At 35.0% G+C, this 14792-nt stretch overlaps 1 protein-coding gene across 4 annotated transcripts in view; it reads left to right on the forward strand.

The window, feature by feature from the left end:
• The window catches only part of LOC138692598 (centrosome and spindle pole associated protein 1-like), a 66261-nt gene that overhangs the window by 29799 nt on the left and 21670 nt on the right, over positions 1 to 14792 (forward strand). For 3 of the 4 annotated variants that reach the window (XM_069815620.1, XM_069815611.1, XM_069815632.1), the window contains 4 exons: positions 1004 to 1282; positions 3361 to 3696; positions 4787 to 5004; positions 10916 to 11819. In XM_069815620.1, coding sequence (XP_069671721.1) covers positions 1004 to 1282; positions 3361 to 3696; positions 4787 to 5004; positions 10916 to 11819 — 1737 coding nt within the window. Of the gene's footprint in view, positions 1 to 1003; positions 1283 to 3360; positions 3697 to 4786; positions 5005 to 10915; positions 11820 to 13393; positions 13474 to 14792 lie in introns of all 4 variants that reach the window. The other variant, XR_011330086.1, reaches the window with a different exon arrangement.

Here is a 14792-nt window from a genome sequence, read left to right on the forward strand (position 1 = left end):
GCAAAATTGTTCATTTCAGTGGTGGGGATATATTGAATAATAATACAACAGTATCACCTTTTTATAGTATACATTGTTTTGTAATTAATATAATAGAATGATGAAATTAATCGTTAATTGATCTACTGTTATCTCCTGTTTTTTTCCATGATTTTTTTTCCTGATTTTCGTGAGTAGGTCGCGGCAACACTGTAACTCATTTCACTGGCATTATCGCCTTCATCTCGTTCAGATGCTTGATAAAGATGGCAGTTGATAAAGCATCGTAAAATAACCGACTAAAAAATTAGAGTTTTATATCTGGTTTTCTGCCTTCACCTACAAATTTATTCATATTTTCGTCCATTACTATATTGAATAAAACTATGACAGACCACTCCCTTGTATTACTCTTGCATTTGTTTTGGACTAGTTTGTCGTTCTTACTAGTATCGTGATAAATTTTCACTTGTTTCTTATGTTTTTTTATTTATTTATTTATTTTTTTCAATTAATATCTTTGGAACTTGTAAAATTTTTAAAGCATCAGATATTTTTGCACAGTTTATATGATCATATATTTTCTCAAAGTCTCTAAAGACTATGTATAAATCTTGTCCACATTCCCATTTCTTTTCGAACAGAATATTAAATCCACTTTGATCTTCTGTTCCTGAAAACATGTCGTTCTTCTCAAAGTATATTTTTCAAAATTAATTCATTTTCTCCAAAAAATTTTGAAACAATGACACATAAAAGTTAATATTTCTATAGTTTCAAGTTTTCACATTTTATTTTGTCCCCCCCCCCCTTTTTATGTAATGAGACAATTATACCTTTCTGCCATCAGTGGGTGTGTAGTGATACAAAAATATTTTTTGGAAGTCTCTCTATTTTTAAATTTGTGTAAAACCTTTCCTATTTATCTATTGGTCTGTGATTCTATTATAGAGCTGAGTTATAAAGGCTTTGTTATGTTGTACAAAATATTAAATGTTTAGTCAAGTTTTACATTCACTTACAGGCAGAACCAATGGTGCGATTTGGAGAATATTCTCCACAGAATCCTGGACTTCTATCACCTGGAAAAACTCTTCTGGGACTAGGAGAATATGAAGAGAAGCGTCGTCAAATACTAGAGCGAAAGAAGCGAGAATATCTAGAACAGATGGCTCAAGCCCGTCAAAATGTGAAGGATTCAGTGCCTGCTAGATTTAATGAACAAAATCATGAATCATCAGAGTTCAGATATAGGATCTCTATGAACAATAAGTGTTCAGCCGGCACTCAGACAGATTTACAGGTATGTAGGTTTTGGTGTGTCTTGTACACACAAAGTCTGTTCATTGTATTTTTAATCCTGTTGTCAGCAATGCAAATAGCAAACGATGGTTGTGATTGAAGGAATAATGTAGAATACTGGGAATACTTTCAAGTGCGATGTGGCAAGGCACGAACTAGTACTGCATCATTAAAATGGTCTACAAGCAAAATAAAACAATTGCTGTAAGATCAAGGTTATTAGAGTCTCAATATATCGAACTTCAGTTTAATATATTTTTGTTTTACATGCATATTTTAAATCCCCATTAAAATCTCATACATTACAATGCATAGATTATTATTATTTGTGATCTAGAGTTACCAGATGTCCGAAAAATCCCAGAATTGCCCCGTTATTTTAACCTTCTGTCTGGAGGGAATTTATAAAAAAAATCTTGAATCTTTGGAGAACAAACACATTCATTAGCTTTAAAATGGATTGGCATCTCGGGAAAGAACGGAACTAGCTGCAACTCACCATATATATATATATATATATATATATATATATATATATATATATTGTGTATATTGTGACAGCGACGTGAGATTTGAACTCACGACCAGCGTCCCGCAAGAGAGCAGGTCGCGCGTGAGTCGACATGGGCTCCACGGAGCACTGGGGGACGGCGCGCGGCGGGGAGAGGAGAGAGGAGGTTGCGACACGCGGCAGAGAGGGGAAAGTAAAGCAGCTGGTGACTGAGGAGAAAGATCCAGAGAAGTCTGGATATCCGTTATCTTCTAGGCATCTGTCGACCGGCCCGAACTCTCGAGAAACTATGGCTTAGTTATAAATACAACGCGCAAGTGAACGCGAGTCATTCAGCCCGTCAGTAAGCCAGTGTTGTTAAAGTCAGACAGTCTTGTGTAGCAGTGAAGCCAGCTTCGAGACCAGAGCGCGACTTGAGTTGTGTCCATAACTGTGGTGCCTGAATCCCGGAGTTCGAGTGTAGTGGACCGCGGTTGGGGGACCTGAGTTCGAAGTGCAGCGGATCGTCTCTAAAGGTCTGGGGTTCGAGATTCTGTGAACGCGTGTGACTGAGCTAGAAAAACTAGCCAAGACAAACGAGCTGTGAACTGAGAACTGACAGTTCTGTGTTGTAAATAGTGCTTTGTGAATATTAGTTAAGATTAACAGTTCATTGTTGTTAATAGTCCAAGTAAATTGTCATTGTCGTTTGTGGAGTGCAATAACGAACGCTGTGTTGCTGTGCGGAGAGCAAATCCCATTGTTGACGGGAGTGAAATTAAATTTTAGAGAGTGATAATTATTGTTGAGATAATAAAATTACATTGTTGTTTAGTATAAGAATTTACAATATATATATAATAGCATGACAAATCGTTTCATAATCTTAACTTTGACGTTTTAGTTGGCATGATAATATTTTTACGACACTAGTTTAAAATGTGGTAGATTATGCAGGATTTTGATTAATGATAATAACTGTTTATAATGCCAATGTACAAAGAAAAATCTTTTTTTATATTTTAGTGTTAATCGACCCACGTGGGCTACCCTGTTACTACAGTCATTTTTTTTTTTACGAGTAAATGGGCTATTTATAACGAAATTTAGTTTGAGACTGAATCTGCAAATTATTATTTTAACACGAAAATTAAATTTTAAGAAGTTCAGTTGTGCAGAGTTTCATGGTTATATTTTAAAAACCTGATGTTTTGCATATTATTAGTTCTTCTGAAAAGTATAAATAGTATAATTGATTAGGTTCATTGACAATTATTCTTCTTTGTGTGTTTGAATATTTTAAGAAATACGAAATCTCCATGATGATACAAACATTTGATTGCATTTTAGATTCTGACGTTTAATTTTCCAAAATTCTGGCCACTCTATCACAGTATCTCATGGCTTAGTTGCCTCATGAGTGATGCCTTATGTTCTACATTTCATTAAAATAATCTGGTAACCCTAATCATTTCATCATTACGTACGACAATTTTTAAACTTGTTTATGTATATATAAAGCTGTATCTTCACTAAATTCAATCTCAGATTACTTTCATCACATCGTAAATGTTTGCATTTCTTTCCAGATTACGGGTTACATTCATGATGCTGGATATAACTATGTACATAGTGGAAGCATAACTCCTATGGCTGCAGCCACACAGACACCAGGTGGAGAGATTTCTATGATTTCAAATCCATCACCTTACATCACGAACATGTATACTCAAACATCTTGTGGTGGTCTGAGGGCTCCCAAGTACGATATTACTCCAGTAACAGATACTGGAATTGCCACTCTTCCACAGCCTTCATCGTATCTACCTCTCAGTCCGAGGGAGAGGAAAATGGCAGAATTTAGTGAAAGTTACAGCCCCAGTTTCCTGCAGGGACCTCCAATCCGTCCTGGAGGTTTTGACATGGTGAGAATGTTACATATATTTGCGTAGTTTACATATTTATTATTATATGCAAATATAAGAAAAGTACGTGCTGTGCTGTATCTTTGTGGTCTATCATTCCTAGGACTCACGTTACAGAATGCATGCTTCTTCATGTTCTCATGGGAAAGGGATTTTCTAATGAAATCTTTGCCAGTGTATGGGACCGGTGGCCACTAGCATCATGATGAATTTGAGAAGCAACAGTAGGTAGCAAAATCTGTCTACAAAACTATCTATAATGACGGGGAGGGGGGGATCATCATGCTAATCACACAATACTTCTATTCTAGTTGGTTTGTTGTTCACCTCTGCTGAAGCATGTGGACGTGAGACCAGCATTTGGCTGGTTGGTCGGTCTTGGCCCATCATGGGCTCTCATGACGTAGATTTTGTTTTAATATGAAAAGTACAGATGTTAAAAATTCTGTGAAAAGTGTGTTATCCATAATGTGTTAAACATAGTGATAATTTTTTTAACTATTAAGGTATAGTCATGAGGGTTCATTTAGAATAATAGTAAAATATTTTATTAGAATATAAGTGATACCTTCAGAAATATTTTGAGACAGAGAACGAAGGGTAGATGAAGTGTTACTTCTCACAAAAGGGACTTAAAGTTGAGATCTTGTAGAAAGTTGTTGTTGTTGTTGTTTTCTAATGCCAGGCGTTTGAAAATAAAGTCATTTGACCTCTTGCACTCCAAATTTTTCAAAGATATTATCATGATCAGCCACTGAAGCACAGATTTTGAGGTGTTCCGAATCCATTTCTTGGTTTGAGTTGCACAATGGGCAGTTAGGGACTGATATATTCCAATTCTATGCAGGTTTTTGGCCAAACAATCATGGCCTGTTGCCAATCTAAATGCAGCTACAGACGATTTTTGTGGTAAATCGGGAATTAACTGTGGATTTTGATGCAGAGAGTTCCATTTTTTCCCTTGAGATTGTGTTATCAAATTTTGTTTGTTGAAGTCTAAGTATGTAGATTTAATAAGTATTTTCACAGAGTAATATGTAGATTTAGTAACAGGTCTGTAAGTAGCAGTGCTGCCCTTCTTTGTTTGCAGACTATGGAACAAGCACCAGAATTTCGCCGCAGACGAGAGGCTTACCAAGAAGAATTACGCAAACAAATAGAAGAAAAACGTCGCTTAGAAGCTGAAAAACAAAAGAAAGATGAGGAGGAAGAAGCTGCAATTGCACGCAGAGCAGAACTGCAGAGGGAAAGAATGAGACAGGAATACATGCAAGAAGAGGCTCTTCGAAGAGAGAGACATCTTCAGAGGTAATAGAGTGAATGGCAAAATTATTATAGAGCAATTGTGGATTAAAGAGTATTTCTATTGTACACGAAGTCTTTTAAACTTAGTCCAAAGTAAAAATTACAAATAAATATACATTATCTTAAAATTGACTAATTATTATATTCAGTAGCATTAAAAAATTCACTAATATTATAAAAAGATTTATGTATAAGCCAACCGCAGACTGTTCTTTTAAATTCACCCTTGCTCATAAAAACAGATGACGGGGAATTTTATTAGATATTCTTAAAACCATAATTTAAAAGTCAAAGGATGCACCAGTTGTTTGAAATATTTCGATTGTTTTTTACATGACAATAATTGCTGGTTTCTATTGAATTTAAACGTGAATTTTCATTCAGTTTTTATACTGACAGTGGCGGCTGGTGGTTTGAAAATATGGTGGTGCACAATGGATATCGAAGAGGAGTTAAACATACTTTACTCTAAAGTTTAAAACCGTGTATACCTGAGGGCGTATACATATAAAGCTTATTTATATGCAATTAATAAGTAAAATGACTAAATACAAGCATACCTACTTATACAGAAAGTCCAAAAGTGGACGGGGTCGTGGATGGAGCTCTCTGTATTGTGATTTACCCTCATGAAAAACATTTGAGCACAGAATCGTCATCAGAATGCTATCAAGTACCAAGTGCAACGTTTTCGTTCATAACATTCAAATGCAGCTTTCGTAGGCTGTTGGGAGATAGCAGCACTTATTGTCAGAATGACAACTCTTACAACTTTAAAGCAAAATACAAGCTCCTTTATGTATTGTGCCATTTGTGTGGATGCAGATTGAGAAAGTAATATGCGAAATATGCGACTGTTCGTTGCACAAGCCGAATGAATACATTTTTCATGCTTATTACTTCGGACAAATGTCTAGTTGAAACAGATACTTTCCCAGTGAATTTAGTTTCTTCTGCACTGACGTTGGTGTCCATGTCAGGGAGTGCAACAAACCGTTCTCAATGAGGAAAGCAGTAGACCACGCCTCTAACCCCCTGTCCCCGCACTAGCCGAAGATCTCTATAAACTACCTTCCCTAGGTTTTCAACATCTTTGCAAACCAAGAGGCTCGAAGGCTCCTGCAGACGTACAAAACAAGACGCCAGCTTCAGATAGTCATGAATGAAAATTGTAAAAAAGAAAAAAAATATATATATATATTTTTAATAGTAACAAAGCCGGGAGATTAGGAACATTACTGGGGGGTGTACAAACCTGCAACCCGCTTGAGAAGCCGCCACTGTATAATGATATAGTAAATTGGGTCTTCCTCGACATGTAACTTCTTTCTTTCTTTCTCTCTCTCTCTCTTTCTCTCTCTCTCTCTCTCTCTCTCTCTCTCTCTCTTTTTTCATGATTTTTGTTTGTGTCTTCTTTGGCAACATAATTGAAACTATAGTTAACTGAACACTGTAATATTGTTCAGGTATTTCTATTAGGCTACACAGTATGTCTTACCAACTGCCAATTAAGTGCGATAATTTGTATTGTGATTAAAGTATGCGTTGTCCTATACAACTCTGAGTGGTTGAAATTCAACAGGTTTTTTTTATCATTCATGAATGACTGTATGAGTGAAATAGAATAATTTTTTCTCGTGCTTTTCTTTATTTATTTTCTGTCATTCTGTTTTGTTCTCTCTTACCTTTTCTCTTCTTTCCTGTTTATTATTTCTTCCTTTTTTTTCAGTTATAAAAAAGTTTTAAGTCGTAGTCTTTGTTTATTTATTTCTTCTTGTCTTTCAAAATTTTCTCTTTTCAGTTTTTTTTTGTTCCTTTTTTTTATTCTTTCCTATCTTTTCTTCTTCCTTTCATGTATCAGAACATTTTTTTTTCTGATCGTCGTTTTTTCTTCTGTGTTTATTTACTTCTTTCTTTTTTTTTTGTTCTCTTTCTTTGTTTCTTATATATCATTGTCTTAAGTATTTTGACCGATTGCACTTGTGTTCTTAGACTGCAAATAAATTCAAATTAAAATACATTATTATCTCAATATAACGGACTTGAGTTTAGTGTACTATACTTACATACGTATTTTAAAACCCTCACAAAATTTAATTTTATGAGCAACGAAGTTGAAGAGACTGCTCGAATTAATACAATTCCCAAAAAATTTATGGTTAAAATGTTATCAGAATTTATGGTGCCAGGATACTTTTCTTCCTATGCTACAATACTCACAAAATTCTGACAGAGAACCCATCTCATTTCAGAAAATTTTAACAGTACTTAAAAATATGAAGAGCAATAAAGCACCAGGCAATGACTCTATAAACATTGAACTCTTCAAACATGCAAATCAACCATTTTTATTTAGACTTTTAAATTTTCTGTAGTGATAACAATCTTTAAGAAAGGAAACAGAAATGACTGTAATAATTACAGAGGAATTAGTTTATTAAATACTGGTTGTAAAATTTTCTCCAACATAATAATAATAAAAAAAGTAGATACAACTTTTTGACTAAAACCTATGAGACTGTAATGAGCCTTGATGGCTTAAACTGTGAAATGTTGACGATGATGAGGATTATAAGAACATATTAGGAGAACAGAATGGATTTAGGAAAGGGAGATCATGCTGTGATGGATACTTCACAATCAAACTTCTGATAGAGAAACATCGGGAATTTAATATAGAAACATATACTGCATTGATCTCAAGAAAGCTTTTGATCATGTAAACCACAACAAACTTACAGAAATACTAGTGTGTGATAATAGTCCACAACAAATAATTGAAAATATTTTTAATCTATATGAAGAAACTTTCATTTCTATCAAAATTGATAAGAAAATGTCTGATTGGTTGGAAATTTTTACCGGTATCAAACAAGGATGTCCTCTCTCACCCCTCTTATTCAATTTTTATATGAATGCAATAGTACGGGAAGTTAGAAACTCGAGATATGATCATGTAACTATAAATCGAAATTTGTGTCTGGACGTAATGACTTTTGCAGATGATTTGGTTCTACTAGCCACTTCAGAAGATGATTTACAGTCGATAGTTTAAAATTAATGGCTGATAAATATTAGATGGAAATATCTACGGGAAAAATAAAAACAAAAATAATGGCATTCTGCGGCAAAGAACCTGTATGAAGCAAAATTTGTATAAATGGTAACATTTTAGAAAGGGTTAATAAATTCTTTTACCTTGATTTCAAGCTTTCCTTTCTACCTCATCTAGATATCTCACAAAAAGTTTTTAAATTCAATAAATCTGCAGGCATTATCAGCAGTATAATGAAGCTGTCTTTAGTTCAGAAACATACCCGCACTTTTCTGTACAAGACCTTAGCAAGATCTGTCCTCTGTTATGGCAGCGAAGCTTGGACCTTACGAAAAAACGAAAATAGAATTACTGCCAGTGAAATGAAGTTCATGCGCTGAACAGCAGGATACACTAACTGGGATCATAAAAAAAAATAAAGACATCCTACAAGAATTGGGAATGTAATCTGTACTGCAGTATATTCATCAATATCAAGGCAACTGGCTTCACCATGTCAAGCGTATGCCTAAAACAAGGATTCCTCAAGCAATCTGAACTACAGACCAACAAGGAAAAAATCATTGTGTCATCCTGTGAAGAGATGGCGGGAAAACTTTTGTAGAGCAGAACAGTCCTTCTAGGACTATCACCTGTTAGGAAGATGATGATGATGATGATGATGATGATGATAATAAAATCCCCCACTAAAATCCCATAAATTATAATGCAAAGATATTCCATTTTTACATTAACCGGTACCCTTATTTGTGATCATTTCATTATTACTAGAGCTAGGATTTTGATGAAATTGCATCTTTTTTCTAGTAAGCCAGAAACATAGCTGCTATAGTATTTATATGTTATGTGATAAACTGAGTGTTTTAAGACACATTTGTTAGGGCATTTTTTTGCATTTTTTGCCTCTTACAACTCATAAGAGCATTTTTTGTTTTATTCGGTCATATTTGGGGTATTTTCATTTAATTTTGGCCATAAATCCCCATTATTAATGTAAAATATTATTTATTTCCTTTGATATTTTCTCTACATATTTTGTTCATTAATACCCATTATTACATGTATTATTTTAATCGTTTTTCTACACAAATACTGTCATTTTAACGTAGTACACCCCCATATAATGGGTCAGTCCAACTACCCCTTCCTCTATACCTGCAAATTCCGGATAGGAGTGGCCTTGTGGTGGATTACATGGAACTACATCAGATAAAATAATTAATTAAAGTGTACTACTTAGTAAAATTATGTATAATTAAATAAACTTGAATGTTGGTACTATAATTTAATTTAATTACTAGTCTAAATATTAATATTCCTACTAAGCCAATTATGTAAGATCAATTTTTATGGCATTTTAAAAGCATTTTTTTAAGATTTTTAGGTCATAAATGCATTGTTTTTAGGACATTTTTTCATTATTTATAAGTCATCAAAATCCTAGCCCTAATTATTACATACGAACATTTTTTAAGTTGATATCTACTGTGTGTGTGTATATATATATATATATATATATATATATTTTTAACTTCAACTTTATTTCATCTGTTGTTGGTTGCATGTGTTTTTGTGTTTTATTTTGAACATGATGGTTGGAAATATAATACTGTATGTATGTATGTATGTTTGTGAAGTATAGCCCTTTGCAAACATATCTTTGGTTGGCGGGAAAAGACACATAAGTCAAAAAAGTCGATTTTTCTGTTGTACCTAGTCACATAAGTTTAGTATTTTTTCTAACTTTTGAAATAATAAAATTTCTTGTATTTTTAATTGAAAAGGGTCTTTACTTTAACCAACATACATGAATTTCATTATTATACTTATATTCAGTTAAAAGTATATTAAAAAGAAAGTCTCTCCTGAAAAATTAATTTTTTTGACTTGTGCCTTTTCCTGCCGACCAGAGAATTATAATCTTCGTCCTACATTGTTTCTAGGTAGGGTTACTGATTTTATAGACATTCGGTGAACTTAACAGTTCGTAGAAGATAAATTATTAGAAAAAACAAACCAAACTAAAGTTAAGAAATTCTTCAAATTTTGTTGATTGTACTGTGTACCATGTGTATTGTTGTAGCTAACATTTTCTTTAATCTGAATAAATTCTCCGTGTTATAATTTAAAAATTGAGCAATATGTATATTACTTATACTTTTTGTATAAGCATAGAGGGTTTCTTGAGTTTGTTAAATTTTATATGGATTGTAAACATGTCTGTAATAAATGAAAGATAAGATATGTTGTGGAATAACTTTGCTTGGATAAAACTTCCTTTTTTCGTTATAACGTACTTGTCAAACTAAAGTATAAATATTATTTTCTGATGTAGGTTATACTGAGATTTCACTGTATATCTTTGCTTCCTTATTTGGCTAATTTGTCTGCAGTTTCATTTCCACAAATGGCCACATGAGAGATAGCCCACTATAAATGAAGAGTCCACTGCAAGAATGATGGATGTCACTTTCTTGTCGAAAATGAACCAAGACTGTCAATGCATAGCTTAAGACATATAGAATGTACATAGAGGGTTATATGGCATTAACACTGATAGTCATTGTCCAGTAATTATTGGAAAATCTCAGTTAAGCTTTGAGTGCTAAGCATTTCAAACTTTCAATTGCTTCTCCTGCAAAATGTATTCCAAATGACATCCATCATTCTTGCAGTGGACTCTTCAAATGTATATCACAGATTTTTTATAAACTAGTAGGTAATAATAAATTGTTGCCTGCTTCATTATGAACATCTTAGTAGCAGTGGAGATGATGTATGGAAATTGTGCTGTCTGTGAAAAATCCACATGCTTGTGTGATTAAGTTAACAACATGTGACAACTGTTGTTGTTTGCAGGATGCGTCAAGCAGAAGAATTTCAACGTAAACAAGAAGCATTGAAGCTTGAGGCAGAATTAGAGCGTGAAGCAGAAGCAAGACGTAAATTGGAAAAGAGGCTGGAAGATCTTGAAGCTGGACTTGCACATCATGCCTCTTACAGTTCCCAAGTTCTTGGAGTGTCACTCCCAGTGCCTGCGCTTAGAACCAAATTCTCCAAGTCTGAAAGTCCGAAAGAATCTTCACATTCCAGAAGTCCTTCTGTTGGCCAAGATGTATCTGAAGACAAACACAGTGATACACAGAATCCAGTTCCCCCTTCAGTTGACAGTAATTCAAATTTTTCTTCTCATAATAGAAGTGCCGAAAGTTTACAAGTAAGTGAGATGGCAAAACTGTATCCACAAAGTGATAACACTCTGTCATTGCGAGATAGAGGTGCTGAGAATATACAGTTATATAGTAACACAAGGTTATCCCCGCACATAAACGATGAAACAGCATTACAAAGAAAGAGTCCTGTCCCGAGTGATAACACAGGACTTTCCCCAAATGCCAACATACAGAGCAGTGATTCTGAATGTTCTAATAATAACCGTACTGACAAGGAAAACAATGAAGTAGTTACAATCTCTTATCATCGACCACCCTCTGAAATTATTAAAGCTGCAGGCTATGATACTAATTTGCGTCATTATGACAACGAATACAGATCTAGACATCCTGCAATACCTGAAAGTGAGGTTCAGAATGTTCCACCAGCACCGTCCCCACCACAGGATACAAATAATAATAAAAAGAAGCTAGAAGATTCTCTACCGATCCCAATTCTGCGGGCACCCTCACCTGTCATCCCAGCAGCAAGGATTGGTCAAGCAACTTCTGGTAGTGAAGCCATGCGTAGGCTGGAAGCAAAATGGGAGGTATAGTACTGTGTTTTTATCTTATCTATGTTATTCTTCGTGTTCTTACACCATACGACCATGAAAGCTGTGATGCATGGAAAAGTAGTCTGCTAGCTTATCCAATGAGAAACTAACACTGCAGTGTTTGTAATATTCTCCATATTTCCTTCCGTTCACTCTACAGTAGACAAAGACGAGCATTTTCCCTGGACCTAAAGTTAATGAAGGTTCGTATAAACGAGCCATTCAGAGCAAAAGTGGTGTAAGTCAAAATTAGGTAATGAGATTTAAAGTAAAAATTCTGTAAAATACAGTGCAAAGAGCAGTTAATATGTCATGCAAATCTAGTCTTTCAGGTAAAGCTTCCTGTAAAGCAGATTTGAATAATTTCAAGGAAAAAGTTGTTCCAGGACTGGGTATCGATCCTGGGACCTCTGGTTGAACGTACCAGCACTCTGCCAACTGAGCTACCCGGGAACTCCACCCGACACAGTCTCAACTTTTCCCTTTATATCCACACAACTCGCGTGGGCTGACGAAATACCAGAGACCCACATCGAGTGCACACAAACTCTGTGTGACTTGAAATCGTGGTTTTCTGTTAACGTACACAGTGACGTATATATTATGCAAATCTAGTGTCGGGTGGAGTTCCCGGGTAACTCAGTTGGCAGAGCACTGGTACATTCAACCAGAGGTCCTGGGATCGATACCCGGCCCCGGAACAATTTTTCCCTTGAAATTATTCAATTAATATGTCCTTCGTGCTATCCACTGACTACTAATAGTTTAAATAAATTGAATATTAATTGCTATTTTGCGCTGTATTTTACAGAATGTTTACTTTAACCCTCATTACCCATTTTTGACTTACACCACTTCTGCTCTCAATGGCTCAAATAAAGACGAGAATTTTCCCTGGACCAAAAGGGCAGGAGGCGAGGACTGTCACAAAGTTAGGCTGGGTTAGTTGAGGGGATAGTTAAATGACAGGAGGCGAGATTTTCTTTCATTAACAATGCTGCAACTTTTCAAATAAAGGTATTGGCGACATTACTTCTACGAATTTTGCTAGATACTGCTCTAATTATCTAATAAAATGTGTCTCATACAGCCAATCATAACACTTTTAATGGTCACTCCTCAAGGTTTGCTTATAATTCTTGTATAAATGAACACTGGGGTGGGCAGGTGGGTCTCACTCGAGACAATGCAGATAACATCTTACATGGTATTCTATGGTTGGATATTGGCTTCCTTAATTATGATGTAAGAAAACGAAGTGTAACCTCTTATCTATTTAGCACTATATATACACATACACATACAAAGGTCGAATGGAATAAGTATAACCAAAAAAAAATGACATACTTGTGTTTGCTCCTGTGATTTCCCTCCTCGAGTAATCCCCTCAATCCCTAAAGATTTATGGAATATATTTTTTTTATTTTATTTTCCTCGCATTATTTTACCTCTTATGTTAAAAAATAGACACTCCTGTTCCCTTCAAGAGCGCCTTTCATGAAGATTCTAAGTACTGCTATTGTAAAAATAAATGTGGAAAACTCAGTCATTATCTATCTCTTCTACAGTGAAAAATACCGATGATTACTCTGGTGACACAAAAGATGATCAAGATCTGTTGTCTGATGAAAGTAATAAAGTGCAAAAAGTATGTATGTTTATTTTCTTTACGTATCAGTAAGTATTATTTTCTTTTATGGAGGAGGGGCCGGAAGGCTGTACAGCCTGAGGCTTATTGTGTTACCCTGTTCTGTGAATGATACTTGTAGCTGAATGGTCATGCTTTTGTATGAATACAGCATGATGCACAATGAACTTAACCCAGGTAATGTTGATAATAATATGTGAATAACTTATGGTAAAATGAGTCCAAAGTTGAATGCCAGGAGTTACCCAGCAATTCTGCTTCAGTTGATTGAGGGGAAACCCCCAGAAAGAAACCCAACCTGGAGCCTATTCCACAAAGGTATGGTGTTGTACTTTACAAATTACTGATGGAAAATGTTTTCTATGTGTTGTGTTGTGTGGTGTGTTTTTGTATGTTTTTTTTTCTCCCCCCCCCCCCCCCCCGACTGTGACCCATTTTCAAATTGCACACCACTTCAGCGAGCCATGTTATGCATGATGTGTATCTGTGAAGAGTTATGTCGTGTACTACGGTGAGTGTATGTTAAGTGTTCGTGTAAGTGTAGTGTAGAGAATGGGTGAGAATGATGAAGGGAGAAGGAGAAACCCAGTGCCAGATCGTAGCCTATTCCTGTCAAATAGCACCAAGGGGGCCGCCAGGCTTAACATCTCCATTGGACAGACGAATCACTATCAACAGTGACATATGCCTTCCCTTAATATGCACTGCAGAGAGATTTGGGATTTCACCCAGGCATATTGGTGCACAATTTAGTGCTTGGAATTTGTACACCACCATCTCTCCTAGTCCCAAGTTATAAATTTTACTAGAAAATTTCTGGCTCCACTGGGAATAAAATCCGGGCCAGCTAGTAGTCTGGTGGCAGACACGCTGCCACAGAGCTAACTCGGCAGACTTGAATTAGGTTATGTTTGTCTTTAATTGTAATGTATTTTAAGGTAGGTTATACAGCAAAGATTCGTAGATTGTATGAATTTCGTAACCCTGTAATGTTATTTATTTTAGATTATTTCTTTAATAATGAAAAATTTACTTGTTATCATCATGTTCTTCCGCAATCTCCATATAATGCTCCTTGAAAGTTTCCCATATTAGCCAACAAATGCTACTAATAACGATCTTCACCCCCCAAACTTGTTACGAAATTACAAACACTGCAAAGTTATTGAAATGGTGTCAAAGGAGATGAAATTGTTTCTTTTGAAAAAATAGAAGCATGAAAAATATTCTATAGCACATATTTATCAAAATATGTCTTAATATTATGAAATAAATATATTTAAATCTCATTAGTACATGCATGTATTAGTCTTTTTTCA

Source organism: Periplaneta americana, chromosome 2 (genome assembly GCF_040183065.1).
Source record: "Periplaneta americana isolate PAMFEO1 chromosome 2, P.americana_PAMFEO1_priV1, whole genome shotgun sequence".
Classification (NCBI taxonomy): Eukaryota; Metazoa; Arthropoda; class Insecta; order Blattodea; family Blattidae; genus Periplaneta; species Periplaneta americana.